This window comes from Dendrobium catenatum, unplaced genomic scaffold (assembly GCF_001605985.2).
Source record: "Dendrobium catenatum unplaced genomic scaffold, ASM160598v2 fragScaff_scaffold_110, whole genome shotgun sequence".
Classification (NCBI taxonomy): domain Eukaryota; kingdom Viridiplantae; phylum Streptophyta; class Magnoliopsida; order Asparagales; family Orchidaceae; genus Dendrobium; species Dendrobium catenatum.
Window position 1 is genome coordinate 76,888 of NW_021318572.1, and position 19,100 is coordinate 95,987.

Consider the following 19,100-nt stretch of genomic DNA (forward strand, 5'->3'; position numbering starts at 1 on the left):
TTCGTCATCCTAGGTCATCATGATCCATAGTCTACTTAATTAGAGGAGGTAGTCGACCCAACTTGACCGAAGGATCATTGTTAACAGCTATGGGTTGTTTCGTCCAAATGTACCTTGTGAACATGGGGTGAATATTTGTCTAAGGGGACATTTGATTCTACCGTAACTGATAAAGGGTTTTGTGTCATATCAATCATATCATATCGATTCATTATTCAAATATTTAACATCGTTGGGGAACATACGGGATCTGACCATGACCGTAATTTAGTTGTGCAATTTAGCGGCAAAACCACTATGTTAGAGGGCTATGGTCATAACCATTTACTTATGGTATCATTTGGTGGCAAGACCATCAATTAGGGGACACGTGCAACGTCCTTACATGAAAGAGATGATTTGAGAATGAATCTTTGTGATATTCTCGGCTAGACATTTGCTTTTTTTGAGCTGAACTGCAAACTTGCCCACCTTGGCAAACTGTTGCTAAGGGAGGATGGGTGTTTTTCTTTAAATATTTTTGCATTTTATTTCAATTTTAAATGATAATATTGTTCATGAATACATTAAAGTCAATTGAATGTATTTTATGGGAATTTGGATGCATTTTGAATAGGGTTCCCTCCGATTGAGATCTTTTGTGAACATGACAATTCTCGAGAATTTTGTGTAATCTTATTTTATTGGTCAGACCTTGTCGACTTTGTTTACTTGTAAACATAGGATCGAGTTGAACTCCTAATTAATAGAATTATTATGAGAATATCGGAACCCATGATATTCATTTTAATGTGTAAATTTTCTTAAGAGACCTTGAAGGTCTGATATGAACGTATAAAACCAAATATTTGAGTCGACGCTACGATTGTGTATTTGTTCAATGATTCAGGTCGTTTCGACTCTGTCTATTTGCTGACAAACGATCGGGCTTGAACTTAAGTTCATTTCTTGACCCGAGCAATATTCTTAGATGTCACGTGTGTTGCACATCACACTCATCGAGGCCCATGCGGGTATTCATACTTGTAGAATGGTTGTTGTATTTGGTATAGTGTGCATGATATATATATAGTGCTTATGCTTGCATGAATGACGTTGCAAATTTGCATGGCCGCCATAGTATATTCGTTCGATATTTTAATGAACTTGCATGATTGATATGATGCATTTGTATGATATAATTTTAGAATGCATTTATGTGTTGTCTGCATATTTGCATAACCCCTTTTTGTGGGTGGCTTAATGCATTTGTATAATGTATAATGTATTTGCAAGTCAATATGATGTACTATTATGACGCAATTCACTTCACATATTAGATGATGTGTTCGCATAATGTGTTTTGCATGTTGTAATGTATGTATGTGTAGTGTATTTGCATGTTAATGTGATGCGCTACTACAACATATTGCATCTTGCAATACTGAATGGCTTGCTTGAATGATATATTTTGCATGTTTTTTCTTTTTTTTTTAAATGTATTTTGCATGTTGTAATACATCTGGAAGGGCATTTTAAAGTGTTTGAACACTAATCAGCTGTGCAAATGATGGTCATCTAAGTGTGCGGAGTGTTCCATTTAGAAGTCTGTAGACGCATTCTGTCTGTGTGTATGAGTGTTGCAGATCTGATGGCGTTATTTAGCTTCGCGTTTAGTTTCATTTGTCGTGTATTGACAGTATTGTGTAGCTCATTTCATCATTGGCACTTTGTCAGTTTCTTCAGTGTCCAACTAGCAGAAGTGTACTTCTGCTGTGCGGATTGTTCCATTTAGTAGTCTGTAGACGCATTCTGTCTTCTTGTATGAGTGTTGCATATCTATTGGCGTTATTTAGCAGCGCGTTGAGTTTCATTTGTCGTGTACTGCCAGTATTGTGTAGCTCATTTCATCATTGGCATGTTGTCATTTTCTTCAGTGTCCAACCAGCAGAAGTGTACTTCTGCTGACAAATACGCTGTGCGGTGCGTAAGGAGCCTTTTGCATGTCGTTTGCAAATAAACTAATTTATCTGGCAAGACAACCCAATGCCACAAATTTACTATTTCAGTTTACCAATGGTTCGTAATTATTGTTGTAAATTCCCTGCCATTGCTTGCAAGTGGGTCATAACACTGCACTACATGCCATTTGCTACTTTACATAGGTAGGATGTCGCGCAATATAAACTTTTGTTGACTATTGGTGATTGTTCAAGAATCACTATTTGTCACATGTAGGTGGGCTACATTCTGCATAATTTCTCCAACATTGCCAATAAGCGGGTTGTAGTGTTGCGTGATGGGCCGCTCGTTGCTTCTTGTAAGCGAATTCTTGCGTAATACAAGCTTTATTGAATTTGTTTGTGCGCTGTCAGGGGACATTCCTTGTCATCTGCTTAACTCGTAGGCAGTCTGTTGCGCACTCAATAACTGTTATGTTATTACCCGTGAGTTGGTTGCATCAGGTGCAAGTCTTTCCATGTTGCTCGTAGGCAGGGTTGTTGTATGTGTTACAAGTTTGTATACCTTATCATAAACTTATTATTTTAACTCATACGCAAGCTACTACATGCATGACGAGCCTACCGCTGTTATCCTCCATGGTCAATCATATATATGATCTCTTATGCTCTTTCATTGGCCTGCTTGCGTTGGTTGTAAAGGCCTACAATCATTTTATCCCATGGGGTAGTGTGATTGTACCCTTTGCATTATGTTCCCCGCTAAGCAAAATCCTTTTGGAGACCCACATGTACCTGTGTGAAAGCTTGTAGTTTTTCCCTGCATGCATAGAAGCATGTACACGGGCACTTAAATCTTACATTGTCATGCTAAGAAAAACATGCATAAGGCTTACCCGCCTTGTCGCAACCACCATAATGAGTTTCCTCCCACCGAGATAAGAAAAGTGCGCATAGGTGGTTACTCATCGTGTTGTAAGCTCCGAAAATAGGATTTGAGAACTTTTTTGGAGTATGGAGGATTTATAGTTTGACGAGCAAGGCGGCGACGGCGTCAACGTCAAGGGCACGAGAATTGAGGCACAATAATTTCCCTTTTTCTTTCTTTACTCTTTTTTTCTTCTTTTTAAACAACAATAATAATAATAATAATAATAATACTAACAGCAACAACAACATGGAAATTAGAGGTTGTTTAGGGGCTGATTTGGGGCTACTGTTAGAGGAGGTTGAGTGTAGTGTGCTGAGTTTGGAAGAAGAAGTGGTTTGGCTATAAGTTGTGTAGGTGTGATGTCTCCTGTGGATTGGAGTTGGGTTGTAGTAGGATTGGTTGGGTGCTGCCATGTAGGAATCGAGAGTTTTGTGAGTGAGAGAGTTGAGCTTGTGGTTTTCACATACATGGAATGTGATTTGGGTGAGTTCGGGTAAGAACTGCTCTTGGATTAGAATATGTAGGGTCAGATATAATAGATAGGAAGGTTGGATGGAGTAGGACCGGGCAAGTTACGGCTGGGGGGGGGAGTTCAACTGGGATTAGGCAGAGGTGGGATTGGAGGTGTCTGTGAGGATCGTGATTGGGAATACCGTGAGATTTGCAGCTTGTGTGAGAGCATACAGGAGTCTAATTGGAGAGGCGATCGGGCTCTGCAGCCTTCTTGTGGAAGCAGTGTAGTCAGTCGGCCTGCTGTGAGGAGTTGGGGGTGATTCGAACAAGTGAGGTCGTTGCTCACAGCTTGTAGAGGACGGTTGAGTGCGATAGGCTGATGGATCGATCGTGAAGGAGTTGGCTGAGAGTGGTCTACAGGTGGTTCGAACAGGGAGAGGGTCCGTGCTGGAGGTGTGCGATCGGGACCAACGTGAAGGAATTTTGTCGAAGGAGGCGCAAGTCGTGAGGAACAGTTCGCACTAAGTTGCGATCTGGAGAGAGCGGAAGGTCAGTGCAGGATTATTGGCTGGACTTGCACGGACCGCGTGCAGCTTGATTCAAAAGGAGCGGAGAGAATCGAGTGGTTAAGGTCGGGGGTCTTGCAGCTGTAGCTGGATTGGATGTGGAGGTGCTGTTTGGTTCGATTGTGAGGGAGGAGCGGTATTAGTTTGACCATTAGGGAGAAGGAGCGGTATTGGGAGTTGCTTGCGGGAGTATTTTGTGCAAGAGGGAGGAAATCACAGCGGAGAGAGCTTTTGCTCTTGTTTTAAAACGGGGCTGCTTGATCGAGACGAGCGTGAGATTTACGGGAATAGATGTGAGCAGCACCGAACAAACGGGATTTGATCAGGTAATTGATCCTGATAAGCAAGTGAAATACGTAGCATGCCGGTTAAAGGGAGGGGCTAGTGCTTGGTGGGAGCAAACGATCCAGTCTAGACGGCGAGAAGGGCGGAACCCAATCCGGTCGTGGTCACGAATGAAACAGCTCTTACGATCGCAATTTCTCCCAACCGACTACGAACAGATCCTGTATATGCGATACCAGCACTGCACTCAAGGCACAAGATCAGTAAGTGAATATACTGAAGAATTTATATTATAGTCACTTTAGATAACTCGGATGTTCCGAACGCAATGACGTAGTCTATTTTGTGATCGAATGTCGCATGAGCAGCATCGCATGTCATTTTTAGGTGTCGGTCGCTTATTTTGACTGATTTAGCTCGATTCGATTGCAAAGACTCCCTCTTACGTAAATTCGATGCTCCAATCGCAACAACACAGTCCGTTCGTTGATCGGAGGTTGTTTGACCACTTAAGTGACATGTTGCGCCTGCCAACCATCGCTTAAGTCGTCAAATTCACCTCTTTTTTGCGTTCTTAATGTATGGGTCAACAGTTACACCAACAATAAACCATCCAAAAAATTACATAGTTGCACTAAATAGTTCTCAAGTGCTATAAGGAAGAGAGTTCCACCTTTTCTGCATAATATGAAGAGCCCTTCTATGGCTAGAATCCATTCAAAAACAAACTAGTGATATGATATTGAACTAGATGTTGGTAAAGCATCTATTATTCCTCTTCTTCCAAATATGCCAAAGGGAAAATATTCCAAATATCTTTCTCACATTTCTTGATATGTAAGTCTCTCTATGAAGAAACTGTTGTCTTAAGACCAAAAAAGGGCATTAGAATCTCCAAAAAGATTGAGAAATCTCCTTCAAAATTTAGTTCGTGATTTTGTTGTCATGAAATTGTTTTGCTTCGTTGATTAATAAACTTGGTTACCAAATTGGGTGTCAAATCCCTTCCAATTTTGTGACCCTAGCAGAGATAGGCTTGCTATTGATTGGTCAAGTAATCATTGATGAAGCACTAGTAGTAAGTGGAGCCCCTAATTTTATCACTCTTACTCAATTAAAGCTAGGCATGCGGGCACAATTTAAAGAGATTTTACTATTGACTTTGGCTTTCCACATTAGCAGCGGTTCTGTAGTCTATGATTTTTTATTGTTGAAATTTGCGCTTTTGCTTTTCAATTTCTATATTCGCTGTCAACTTTGATGTGAAAACCAACAATTTCTTGTTCTCCTACAGGGTACAGTACTGTTCAACCAAATAAAGTTTACTACTGGCACTTGACTGGACTAATAATAATTGATCAGCCACTTGAGAGGAATTCTTTGTATGTGGAGGAACTATTTGAATACTCCCAACCCCCCAAAAGTGAGTCTCTACAGCTTTATCTGAAGAGGGATTTAGTTGGCTTTCAATAATAGCAGCATTTTTCATCAACTAATAAGTTTGCTTTAGTTATGCACCATGGCCTGCCATGCCTCCACATTACATTTGTCTACCTTGTTATATTCTGTAGGGGTGACTTGCTTGAAATTTAATTCCAACTGACTTAAATAATACATAATTACAATATATATATATATATGGTAATTATATATTTCTTGTGATATTTAAAAATTTCAATTAGAAATTTAATATTTTGTGAAAATTAAATCTAATCACATTTGCTAAGATTTAGGCTTCGTTTGGAACGGTTTTTTATTGCTTCTTAAAGCAGCTTTCTAGTACAAAAATTTTATTTTTTTGTACTAAAAAATCGCTTTAAGAAACAATAAGAAAGTCATTCCGAACTAAGCCTCAACTTTACTCATTATCTAATCAGTTAAAAACCTTAACATTTGTCGTGCTATTTAATGCACTCATTTCAGGTTTTGCTCCACTTTCTCCACTGCCCTTTATTACATGACTATTCAGCTTTCACCTTTTAAGAATTGCATTATATAATCAAATCACTAAACTGAGGAGCATCTTAAAACTGAAATTATAATGCTGAAACTAAAATATCACTAATTACAATGGAGAATGTGTCACAATTTCTATGAAGAAAATGTGCTGTGTTTTCCCAACTACATAAAATGCTTATACATCAGTTTATGCAGTATCAACTACTGCAAAATCATCAATGGTATACTTAACCTTGTCAAACCTTCCTTTCTCACTAATCACCTTAAATCTAATGTAATCTCCACAAAGAAATGGCCTGTAGATTCTCTCTTTCTCTACCACATCTGGTGCCACAATCATCTTCTCATCCTCAAAGCACCAAAAGAAAGCTAGGGAAAGCCTGTTGCTTGGCTTCCTCAATACAACCCTGTGTTGAGATGATCTAAATTTGCCATTGCTCCAAGCCTGTAACAAGTCTCCAATGTTTACAACCAATTCTCCTTCACTATACTTTATATCTATCCACTTCCCATCCTTTCCTTTCACCTGAAGTCCACCAACCTCATCTTGGTGCAAAATTGTTATGCAACTCATGTCTGTGTGCATTCCAAGACCTTCAACTGCTTCATACTCTACATTCCCGGGCGGCGAATAACTATTTATCCTTAAATATCCATGACACTGGCCGAACTCAGATTCATAGTACTTTGTGTCAAAACCATCACCCAAACACTTCAAGAGAATGATCATGATTTGTTTTGATAATTCCATCATCTTTTTTCCATACTCCTGCATTGTTTTGCTGTGTATAAGGAACATTACATATTTACATGTGAGAATTCATGCTGAATACTATTATGGTGTATAGACTAAGGCTTCGTTTGGGACGTCTTTCTTTCTGCTTCTTAAAGCAACTTTTTAGTACAACAATTAAAAATTTGTACTAAAAAATCGCTTTAAGAAGCAATAAGAAAGCCGTTCCAAGCGAAGCCTAAGATGATGAGCTAATTCTGCACTTACTAGAATTCAGGATTTGGTGCTTCAAAAAGGATATCACCTGACCTCTTTGCCGAGGAATAGTAATCTGGTCCAGAGACTCGAAGGCTCTCGAAAAACGGCGATGCGATGAAATGTGGAGTATAGGTCTTGAGAGAGGATGAGGGACCTAACTTTAGTTTGGTATCCAGTGGGAGATTCAAAATGTTTTTTGAAAACATACAAATTTTAGTGTACAGATCTTTGGAAATGCCATGGTTTTTTATGTGAAAGAATCCCCAATCCCTGCAAGCTTGGGAAAGTGTGGTTAGTGAAGAAGAGGTTAAGGGCTGAGATAGATCTATGAGAGGAAGCTGTAATGGGGTCTTTGTATAATCATCCATGGTTTTGTTAAGGAGATGGGAGGAGAAAGGTTAGTGTGTTTCTTGAGCCATCTTGATGTCTATATATAAGAGAGGGAAGTTCTTTTTATGTTAGCTAGCTTTACCAAACGAATCTGGAGCTTAGATGTAGGGCTGCAAGCGAACCAAGTGTTCGACGAGCTACTCGATGCTCGGTTCGATTAAAGCTCGTTTGTGATCGTTTAACTAACTAAACAAACAAACTTGAACAACATTTTAAATGCTCGACCCTCAAATAAACAAGCTTGAACACTAATGCATTCGGTTCGATCATTTATGTTCACGAATAACATCATTTGAAGTTCGTGAACAAGCTCGACATTAAGCTCGATAAAAGCTTGAATGGAGAGAAATGCAACATGTAAGCTTCATTTAAATAGATTAATCATATTTTCATTTTAAATAGACAACTGCTTTTACTATAAATTTAATTTTATGAACAAAAGACATTTTACATTTGTCTATATTTGCTAGATTGTTTGTTTAAGATGTTCATGAATAAATTTAATGTTTGTTTGTTCAATATAATGTTTGTTAAATATGTTCATGAACATAGCTCGTTAAGGCTTGTTTGTTTAAAGCTCGATAAGCATTAAACGAATCAAACATGAACCGAACATAAACACCCTTAGATTAAACGAACCAACAATGAAAACAAACAATAAAGCTCGAATCAAACATGAACCGAACTTGAACAAGCTAATGATAAATGAACTCAAACATGAACACTCGCATACTCGGCTCGGTTCGTTTGCAGCCCTACTTAGATGATTGTTCTCATTTAATTCCTTCCTAACACTGTCATTTTATGAAAAGAGGCTTTATGTAAAGTCAATTGGGAAAGCAATCAATATTTAGGTAAAAAAAAACGACTAGCGGCAGCCATTATAATTCATATCCAACTGCATGTGGTCTCTTGTTCTCGTAATGCAGTAACAGTTGTGCTTTTTGTTAGCTTCTTCAGGAAGCATTGCGCATACTTGGAAACTTAAAAAAACGTTCACGTCGCCAGTGTTATCTTCTTCTTCGCTAGCATCCATCGCCAACTTCAGTTGTCATCATCGTCAGGTCCGTCGCCAGCTTCCGTCCGTCGCCAGCATCTGTTATTTTCCCACGCTTGATTTCATTTTCCAGGCTGCAACGCATTCCGCGAGTTGCTTGACTAGCTCGTGAGTCGAGAGGAGGGTTATTCAAGCTCGAGCTCGATAAGCTGTCGAGCTTCATAAGCTGTATAGCTCGAAATCGTGTTTGAACTCGACTCGCTAACTTCCCCATCGAGCCTGTTGTGGAGTCAAGCTCAAGCTTGCTCGTGAGTCAGCTTGACTCAGTTGTACCCCTAGTGTGACCTCATGCTCAAGCTCTAGCAGCAACTCTAACTTTTTTCTAAGCATTAGATTAGATTTAGGCTTCATTAGAGATGGCTTTTAAGCGTTGCTTTTTGCTACTTTAAAAAAAAAAAATTGTACTAAAAAGTTGCTTTAGAAAGCATTGAAAAAACTAACCCAAATAAAACTTTAGGCTTGCTTTGAGACATCTTTCTTATTATTTTTTAAAACAAAAATGAAAAATTTATAGTTATAAATAATTTTTGTACTAAAAAGTTGTTTTAAAAAACAGGAAGAAAGCTTAAGTTTCATTTGAGACGTTTTTTTTATTACTTTTTATAGCTTCTTTTTAAAATAATTTTTTTTTAAAGCAGGAAAAAAAAGCATTGGTCTAAAGTTGTGGCAAACAAAACCTTAATTTTGTGCATTATATCAGTTTTAATGTCAGCTCAAAATTAGGATAAACACTCATTTTTATGAGCATGATAAGTGCTTGGAACTCGTGGGGCTAATAGGGTAGTGACACTTTTGGCTTTGGAGTGGCTAGGTGATAAATATTTGTTATCATTAAAATAGAATTTTGCTTTTCAAAACTCCATGAGACTAATAAATTAGCAAAACGAAATGAACTTAGAGTGTGCTAACTAAAGCTTAGGGGTGTCAATTCGCAACCCGCCGGGTCAACCCGAACCCGACCCGTTTTTCAAACGGGTCAAATATGCCAACCCGAACCCGACCCGTTTATCATACGGGTCGGGTCCAACCCGGATTTTCCGGGTCGGGTTTTCGGGTCGGGTCAAATATTGACACCCCTACTAAAGCTTCATTTGGGACGACTTTTTACTGCTTCTTGAAGTAGCGTTTTAGTATAAAAATTAAAATTTTTATACTAAAAAGCTGCTTCAAGAAGCAATAAAAAAATCGTCCCAAACGAAATCTAAATCAAGTCGCCTAATTTATTTGCTCAATATTTGGACATCCTTCTATTATCACTTAGCAAGCTAAAGAGCTGATCCAAAGCCTTGGCCAACTTAATGTAAAAGTTTGATATGGAGTGAGTCAAACTGAGGTTAGTTTGGGATGGCTTTTTAATTCATATCTAATGAAGTTGATGATCCATAAACCAAATTATGGCTTTAAGGTGTGGGTAACATATTAAGGCTTCGTTTGAGATGACTTTTTTATTACTTTTTAAAACATAATTTTAGTTAAAATTTTAAATGTACTAAATTTTTATTTTAAGAAGTATTAAAAAAGTCGTCCCAAATGAAGCCTAAAACAAGATATTAGCTGATGATTTGTTTGTGATGACTGTCTTATTTTATAAAATTAGTTGTGAAGTTGTTATAGAGAAATTAACTTAGTAACATTTCTAAAATTTTAAAAAGCAATAAGAAAATAAAAAAAATGTAGCCAAATAAAATTATGATTGTTAAAACAACGAAAAATTTGTCTTAAACAGACCTTATGTCTCTCAAAAATACTATGAAAAAGAAAGTCTCAGAATTTCAAATTTATATTAAAAGAAGAAAAAACAGAAGCTTTTAATACTAACAGCAAAGACTCGCTTGCAGTCAAATTTCAAAATATGGACTCCTTTAGTGGAGACTATTATATGCAGAGGTCCAACAATTGGAAACACAATTGAAATTTAGTTAGAATAGATTTTAAAATTACTACATTTATTTTAAAGAGTTAAGGGATCAAAATAATGTTTTAATATAGTTGGGGACCATTTTAGTTCTCCGTAAAGAATTAAGAGATCATTTTGATTTTTTTTTTTTTTTAATTTTATCTTAATAGGACACAATGATATATAGGCTTCAACCAAGAGCTTCAATCCCTAAGATCATACTTGAGCGCCAACCCACAAGAGCCAACTCAAGCTGCAAGTTCTGTGGGTGATAATTTTAACCTATTGCTTCTCTACTACTCCATGGTAAGGGCATCTCCAACCGAACTCCAAGCGCTTGAATGACGTCCCTGGCAAGCTCCAGCGGAACCGTAAATTTCCCGTTATTTGAGTGCGGGTGAACAGTGGGACACCAATATTGGCGTTGCACTGTTCATCTCCGCCATTTTCACCTCTTCACCGAACTTGCCGTGGGAAAAAAGAGGCCGACCGTTACATGCAAAAGTGTGAAAAGTGGAGTTCGATTGGAGATGAATCGCGGCATTTTATAGTTTCACGGCATTTTGGAGTGAAAAATGAGATTTTCGGTTGGAGATGCTCTAAGAGGACAACCTCAAAGGTGTGCGTGCCAATCAGGGTGGCTTAAATTTGTTGATTCTTTAGATGACGTGAATACCTAATCAACACTGTAGTTCAATATATCCTTCGTTTGAAGTAACTTTCTTACTGTTTTTTAAAACAGCTTTTTAGTACAAAATTTTTAATTTAGAAAAATTTTATAATGAAAAACTGCTTCAGAAAGCAATAAGAAAATTATTCCAAATAAAACATAAATCTTAAGATTATGCTCAGTAATTTAATTTATAAAAAAAATAAAGCATGGAATGAAAATAGTGTACTAATTTTTCTTCTCCCTTGTTTGTTTCTTATAACTGATAAATTCAGATGGAAATAAGTTTGATAAAAGTCTCATGTCAAGAAGGATTCGTTCCAGATTTCAGCACCCAAGAACAGTAAAATGACTAAAATCTGCATGAAAATCAATGTGGAGATTCCTGCTGGCAACGTGTTAATATTTGCCTCGTTTTATACCTTCTCACATTCAAACAAGTCATATAAAAATCCTATTTGCTAACGCTAAATTCTCTAAAACTACGGAAAAGTTATGGATTTGAAGCAGACTTTACCATGAATTATTTTTTTATCAGACGACGGATTTACGACGGAAATTTTTGATGATCTTTTTGCGATGAATTTTTTATGGAATTTCCACCACATATTTGTAGCGGAATTTGCGGTCACTATCCACCCAAGTTGAGTTATAATATAAATTTAAAAAATAGTGACAAAAACTATCCCAAATAAAGCCTAAGCATGACTACTTAAGAGCTTATTTAGCTAAATGTGATAAACTCTTGGAATAAATTAGTAAAGAACCATCTAAAAGAAAAATTATTAAAATCTTACAAATTTATATGAATGGTTAATTAACAAATAAATTAATAATAGTGATAACTGATTAATGAGTAATTTAGACTAATTACAAAATAATGAAGGTTTAATTAATTAAGCTCTATAATATTTTATATGTATTAATTATTATTAATTAATTAACCTAGCTAGGAGAATTCATAAATTTATTATTTACTTTGATAAATAAAGAATAATTATGATTATTAATTAGATGATTAAGGTTGTCTCACTATTAAGCTATGAGAAATTAATTCATTATTTAATTATTCATAATAATAAAAATTAATTAATTAGATTTAATAACATTTTTAATTAAAATAACTCTAACATATTTAAAAATTAAGTTTAAGATTATTTTAATTAGTTAATTTTAAACAATAATAGGAATACTTCAAGTCTAACTATAAATTATTACACAATTAATAATGAGTTAATTAAACAAATAATCTTCAACAAAAAACATAACAAAACAAGTTTCTAACACATTATCTCATCAGATTATCTTTTTTAATGAACTAATTAGCTTAAAAGCTTTGCTTAATTAGAATAATTGTTTCTTTTGCACCCACAGAATCTACCATTGAACGCCTATTCAATTTTTCTTCTTAGGTCAAAACATAATTATTTTTTGGTGCAGAGGCAAAATGCGACAAGTAACCTTTAATTGGACTGAAAATCTAACTTGTTTAACATGTTTAATATGATGATAATGAGAATATTAAATGGTACCCTGCATATGCCAGCTTTTAAAATGTTTAGCTATTATTATTATTTTTTAAATAAAAGATATTTGATATTTAAAAAATATTTTTTATGTGGTGAGGATGATGCTGGTCAGTGGTGGTAAAGCGTGGCGGTTATTAGTGGCAGAGGGTGGTCGATGGTGTTGGTCGATGGTAGCCAACGACTAGTGATGGGCAGCTATATTGAATAACGGTAGATGTAGCTGGTGGCTGACAATAATAATTATTTTTAAAAATAATTAAAACACCTAAAGTAATTTTAAATGATGAGATATTCATCTTTTTTCTTAAATATGCTATAGAAAAATCTAATATGGTCTTACCATACTCATTAGTCGCTTCAAATTCATAGTCACCTTGAATGATTTTAAAATCATGTAACTTTTTACCATCATGTTCATTTAAATCTCCCCCAATAAAAATTCTTTCTTCAAGAGGAATATTTTATATAATTAATTCTACTAAGTCATTCCAAGTTTTAATTTTAAACACATATCCAAACATACTTGAAGTGCATAATCACTTATAATATTAATAATCATAGCAACTATAATAATATTTAAAGTTATAATTTTATCTCCAATTTTATTAAAATTTTCAACATTATCCTTCAAACTCTGATCCATAATCACATCTACATCATTTTTAACATGACTCATACTAATATACCATAATTTAAATCTTAAACTATCAATATCTTTAGCCTTTTCTACAACCCATTAATTTCTTAAATGCATAGAATATTGTGAATGTAGAAATTTAAAGAATGTAAGCCATATGTTTTCATGTCAAAATAAATCAAGAGAAAACTTAAATTCTTTAACTCTTTATTATCATCTTTTTAGTTGTCTTAATTGATGATATCAAGAGGATATAGAGAATTTGAATCATGAAAACATTAATAGCATCTTAACTTCATGAATGCCTTGAACTTTGAAACTATTTATTCTAAAAAAAAGAAAGTCATTAATGTGTATATTTTCTCTCCAAACAGTGTAAATGAAAAACAAAATATGTTATTTTACATATAAATCAATGGAGCTTATGACACTCACTCCATCCAACTTAGACTTTGTTTGGGTCGGTTTATTTACTGCTTCTTAAGGCAGTTTTTTTGTACAAAAATTTAAATTTTTGTACAAAAAATCGTTTAAAAATTCAGTAAGAAAGCTGTCTCAAACGAAACCTTAATCTCAAACTTCTGACCATTCTAAAGGATGAAGAATCAATGGAACTCCTTGAGATGGTCTCAATGACAACATAATCTCTGGTGAGTGAACATAAGTTGGTGAGATGGATATAGAAAATTTGCAAAGAATAAGACTCAAAACAATCTTATATTCCATCAAAGTCAAGTTTCTTCCTATGCAAATTCTTCCTCCAAATCCAAAAGGCATAAACCCCATTCTATGTTTGCATCCTCCATTGATGCTATCTTTGAACCTCTCTGGTTTGAACTCATTTACATCATCACCCCAAAGCGTTGGATCATGATGCATCCCAACTACATCAATCCACATATTGGTCCCCTTTGGTATGGTGACTTCTCCGACAACAACCTTTTCTTTTGCTTGTCTTTGCACGTTCGGTGCCGGCGAATATAGTCGAAGAATCTCATTCCACACCCATCCCATCTGCAAATCATAAACCATACAGTGAATTAGTAAATCAAAATATGTCAAAACTTAATATTATTGGAGTTTTTATAGTCATTGTTGTCATTTTATTTATTATTAATACCATTTATTTATTTATTTTGTTGAAAAATACTATGCATCTTAGCCATTTTCATAATTATAACTAAAGTTTCGTTTGAGACGACTTTATTAATGTTTTTAAAGCAGTTTTTTAATACAAAATTTTTAATTTTTGTACTAAAAAGCTGCTTTAAGAAAGAATAAGAAAGTTATCCCAAATGAAACCTAAATAAATGTAAGTATGTTATTATATCTAATTTCTTTGTTTTTCCACTTCAATAATCATCCAAATGATCTAATCTTTTGATTCTTAAACAAATTAAATTAATCTCATTTCAAATGTAGAAAATTCTTATATATACCTTAGTTAACTTTGCAAGCATGTTAGAGTTGAGTGGTTCTCCTCCTGAAACCTCCTTAATCTCCTCCCTAAGAGCCTTTTGCCACTCTGGATAAAGACCCAGCAACAGAAGAGTCCATGTGAGAGCTAATGCAGTCGTCTCATGCCCACCAAAGAAGAAAGTCTTACACTCATCAACAAGCACTCTACTACTTAGCTTCCTCTCAGTCCTCTTCATCTTCTTGTAATCGTTTCTAGCTAGAAGAAGACCAAGCAGATCCTGCCCTCCATTACTGCTCTCCGAGTTCTTCTCCATCCTGGAGTTTATAATTTGTAGTAGAAGCTCATCGATCTCCTTACCAAGTATCCAAGCCTCATAAGATTTCTTGGGAGATAGAATCTTGCTGAAGGGAACTCCAACAAACCTGTTTGATTTGAATAGCATTGATTGCATGGATTGTAGCTTCTCAAATACCTTCTTACCATTCTCTTCGCTTATGCCAAAGCTTGTTTTAGCTATTATCTCAGCTGCGTTTCTAGTAATGTCTTTCTCAACATCCATCTCATGGATCCCCATGGACATGAATTTGCGCCATCCATCCAACATGGTTGTGGTGGAATCCACCATCATGCCAAACATTGCCTGCATATACATAAAAATGATACATGTCAACATCATTATATATCCAATTATACCATCATCATCATATCATCATCATCATATCATTCTGCATGCACGCATGTTGTTTACATGCACTACAGGAAAATGTCTCACTACAGGAAAATGTCTCATTATCGACGGATTTTCTCCGCCGTTAATGAGATACATCCAACGGAAAAAAAAAAAGATTTCTATTGAATTTCCGACGAATTTGCATGCAACTGTATTTCGCGCGTCGAAATAAATTTTCCAATGGAATATTTTCGTCATAAATATTTCCGGTGGACGTTCCGTCACAATTCTAACGAAAAACTTGAAGTTAAAACATCGTCTTTTAAAATCATATTCCGGTGTTATATCCGCCGGTATTTCTGACGTAATTTTACGCTGGTAATTCCAGTGGATATTCCGTCCTTACATGCGTCGGAGACTTATCAACGAGTATAATCGTCGAATAAAAAGTTGGCGCTTTCGGTGTAAAATAAGCGTCGGAAATCGATATAGGATCCGTTATAATACGCCGGTATTTTTACCGTCAAAAAAATTTCGACGGAAAAGGTTCGTCGAGTTTAAATAGACCAGCGAAATATTTGTCGGATAATACACCAGAAAATACCAATGGAAAATACGTCAGAATAAACTATTGATCTTCCAAATTACAGCGGATTAGACAGCGGATAATACACCAGAAGAGAACCGGTGGAATTTATGCCGGAAAGGCCGTCATTTAATTACCGTTGAATAATCCGCCGATTCATGCACCGTTGTTTCCAACGTATTTACTTCCGCCGGAATCTCCGACGGTAATCGAAGGTTTTCCTATAGTAATGGTGTCATAACGAATGGTAGAATCATTAGAGAAATAACAATAGAACTTATGTAATTATAACAATTCATTAATGCGACTTATTAACTCACATTTAGATTGGTTGTGGAGAATGCTGGTGCGATAATATGACGATTATGGGTCCAATCATCACCATCAGCCATTATCAAACCGTTCCCAAACATTGGCTTTCTGTCATTCTTGAACACATTAGGCTTTCCCCATTTCTTTCCCAATCCTCCTGAACTCACTTTCTTGAGGAACTCAGGATCTGAAATGTACAAAAATGGCTCTGTCCCCAACCAATATATAAACACCTTCCCTGCAATATACATATGTAATCAACATTTCATTAGTCAATCAACTATATATCCATAAAAAATATTAAGACTTCGTTTGGGACGATTTTTTTTACTGTTTTCTAAAACAATTTTTAGTCACTACAAAAAATAAGGCTATCGTAGCACAATTTTTGACTTATACCAGCGGTTATACACGACACTAATGTTGTAACGACATTCCGCAATTGGTTTAACAACAAGCGGAGTAGATTTAACGAAGTGATGATTTAGCATCGATTATAATCAGTACAAACGTACGGATTTGCAGCAGTGATCATAACGTCACGAATATCTTCAAGATAAACTAATATCCATAATTATAGTGGTTATAACCGTCACAAACGTCACAATTTTTGACTTATACCATAGGTATAATAATTGTGCATCTCGTCTAAAAAATCAAAACCAAAATTTACCCTAATAGCTTATGTGCAAGCATTTCAAATGAAATTCTAGGTTAGGGGACAAACCGGCCAAAGAGAGGAAGAGCTAGGCTCGAGCGGACGGACTTTAGGCTTTGACGTAGTTGACTCTCCGATCAAAGCCCACGATCTATGCACGAAAAAATGAAAGAAATGGAAAGAGGGAGAACCGCGTGAGCGATTCCAAAGAGAAGGGGGATTGAGATGCAAGCGTCAAACCGGGTATAACAGGTGAAAGAATCTGGTTTTGGTTACAATTTTCAATCCACCCTTAACAACTGTTGCGAAAAATCATATTTTTTAGTAGTGAATTGATAAAAATTTTGTACTTAAAAGTCGTTTTAGAAAGCAACAAAAAAGTTGTTTCAAATGAAGCCCAAGTTTCATTGTATTAGAACTATAGTATGTGTACAAAAAATCATGAGAGGACAAATTAGCATATACTACTGTAGAACTAGCTAGCGATATAAGAGCATCTCCAACCGACAATCTCATTTTTCACTCCAAAATGTCATGAAACTATAAAATGCCGCAATTCATCTCCAATCGAACTTCACTTTTCACACTTTTACAGGTAACGGTCCTCTCTTCTTTCCCGCGCCAAGTTCGGTAGAGAGGTAAAAATGACGTTGGTGAACAGTGCAACGCCAATATTGGCATTGCACTATTCAGCCACAGCCAAATAGCGGGGAATTTGCGGTTCGGCTGGAGCTGACCAGGGACGTCATTCAAGCGGTTGCAGTTCCGTTGGAGATGCCCTAAGAGATATAAGACATATAAGACTATCCTATGAAGTTATTTTCCCTATGTACTCACCGTATGTTTTCCTCCATCTAGCAAAGTAAGGGAAGACTGTAGAGTGAATGTTGTGGCTAATGCAAGCAACAGGTTGTTCTATTTCAGCATCCACTTTCTTATACATTTCCGTGAGATTTCCCAAAGGGAAGGTAGGGGGGGGGCCGTCGAAGCCGCTACGGCGAAGCTGTCGCCTCACGGCGACCGGCGATAACCAAAAGAGTGAGAATATTCTGCTGAAGAAGAAAGAGAGGAAGAAGAGAAGAAGAAATCTTAATCCCAGGCAAAGAGCCTGATTAATGGTGGATTCAGAGAAAACCTCCATTATCCCTTTGTATAGCATATACAGATAGCATATCAATTCAGAAGATTTCCGGACAAAACAGAAATTACTCAAAAATCGGGCAGTACAACGGCAGTATACGGAATTTACACAATTTTCCTGAAAATCAAAATTCACCAAATTCGCACAGAATATAGATATCAACATTTTAGAACATTTATTCTACTGCACAGATAATTTCCAAGTTCACAGAAAAATCCAGTCGACTAAAAACATAGTCGAATCAAAAATACCCGGACAAAAATCTTAAAAAAATAACCAAAATATGCACACTCGGCACTTCAACAAAATACAGAAAGTTACGCTGTAGAAACTAAACCAGTCGGAAATTACGGACGAAAATCGCGAATAAAACTTAATTCCGGACAGATAATACCGCCAAAAGCGACGGTTCTGAAAATTGAGAAAGTCGGATTGTGCCTTACCTTGCGTACAGCAATTTCCTGAACAGTCTCTTTGGACGAAAACAGCTCGGCGTCGCCCGAAAATCCACTTTTCCACTTTTTCCTTCGTTTTTCTCTCTCCTCAGCTTTTTCTCTCTCTTCAAAATATCTCATTTCTATATATATCCAGACTGATCGTCCTGGACGATCGAGCTTCGTACCGGACGATCCATGAAGAGAGGAATTCCGTCCAGACGAAAAATGACATATCGTCCCTGGCGAAGGGTTCACGGGAGAATTTTCGTCCAGACGATCCAATTTTCGTCCCGACGAATCATACAACCAAAACTGATTTTCTGCACAACCTGTACCGATCGTCCCGGACGATCCAACTTCGTCCCGGACGAACCTGGAGCAAAAACTGATATTACACTTGTGGTTTTTTTCCTTTTAAGGGTTTTCCACGTAAAAATTTTGGTGTCACTCATGACACTCACACCTCTTCTCTTTAACTGTGTGTGTGCTGGATTTTCGTACAAAGCTAAGATGTTAGATTTTATATATCTCTACCGCCACGAATGTTCCAGTCCGCAACAGATCTTATATT

The 19,100-nt window shown here is 36.3% G+C and overlaps 2 protein-coding genes and 1 long non-coding RNA gene across 3 annotated transcripts; 1 reads left to right on the top strand and 2 right to left on the bottom strand.

Annotated features, from left to right (window-relative positions):
• The first annotated feature begins 3,164 nt into the window (after positions 1 to 3,164).
• LOC114580296 lies at positions 3,165 to 5,827 on the top strand. The gene is made up of 2 exons (XR_003701658.1): positions 3,165 to 4,216; positions 5,470 to 5,827. It is a non-coding gene; the product is annotated as an uncharacterized LOC114580296 (long non-coding RNA).
• A 71-nt stretch (positions 5,828 to 5,898) lies between these two features.
• Positions 5,899 to 8,459, bottom strand: LOC110115222 (gibberellin 20-oxidase-like protein). Its single transcript, XM_020848394.2, has 2 exons — positions 7,135 to 8,459; positions 5,899 to 6,916 (listed from the first exon to the last, which is right to left on the bottom strand). Exons 1-2 carry the CDS (start codon positions 7,491 to 7,493, stop codon positions 6,322 to 6,324), a joined length of 954 nt encoding a protein of 317 aa, XP_020704053.1. The 5' UTR covers positions 7,494 to 8,459; the 3' UTR covers positions 5,899 to 6,321.
• Positions 8,460 to 13,864: 5,405 nt separating this feature from the next.
• On the bottom strand, positions 13,865 to 18,092 carry LOC110115223 (cytokinin hydroxylase). Its single transcript, XM_020848395.2, has 4 exons — positions 17,789 to 18,092; positions 16,302 to 16,531; positions 14,745 to 15,365; positions 13,865 to 14,319 (listed from the first exon to the last, which is right to left on the bottom strand). Exons 1-4 carry the CDS (start codon positions 18,090 to 18,092, stop codon positions 13,879 to 13,881), a joined length of 1,596 nt encoding a protein of 531 aa, XP_020704054.1. The 3' UTR covers positions 13,865 to 13,878.
• Positions 18,093 to 19,100: the final 1,008 nt, after the last annotated feature.

What these genes read in the sequence shown, in the direction of transcription:
- LOC110115222 (XM_020848394.2), bottom strand. Translation starts at nt 7,493, where the DNA reads ATGGATGATTATACAAAGACCCCATTACAGCTTCCTCTCATAGATCTA. An exon ending in GCACCAAATCCTGAATTCTA is followed by an intron (nt 6,917 to 7,134) that starts GTAAGTGCAGAA and finishes CCTTATACACAG; the next exon opens with CAAAACAATGCAGGAGTATG.
- LOC110115223 (XM_020848395.2), bottom strand. Translation starts at nt 18,092, where the DNA reads ATGGAGGTTTTCTCTGAATCCACCATTAATCAGGCTCTTTGCCTGGGA. An exon ending in TCTCCACAACCAATCTAAAT is followed by an intron (nt 15,366 to 16,301) that starts GTGAGTTAATAA and finishes ATGTATATGCAG; the next exon opens with GCAATGTTTGGCATGATGGT. An exon ending in TGCTTGCAAAGTTAACTAAG is followed by an intron (nt 14,320 to 14,744) that starts GTATATATAAGA and finishes TATGATTTGCAG; the next exon opens with ATGGGATGGGTGTGGAATGA.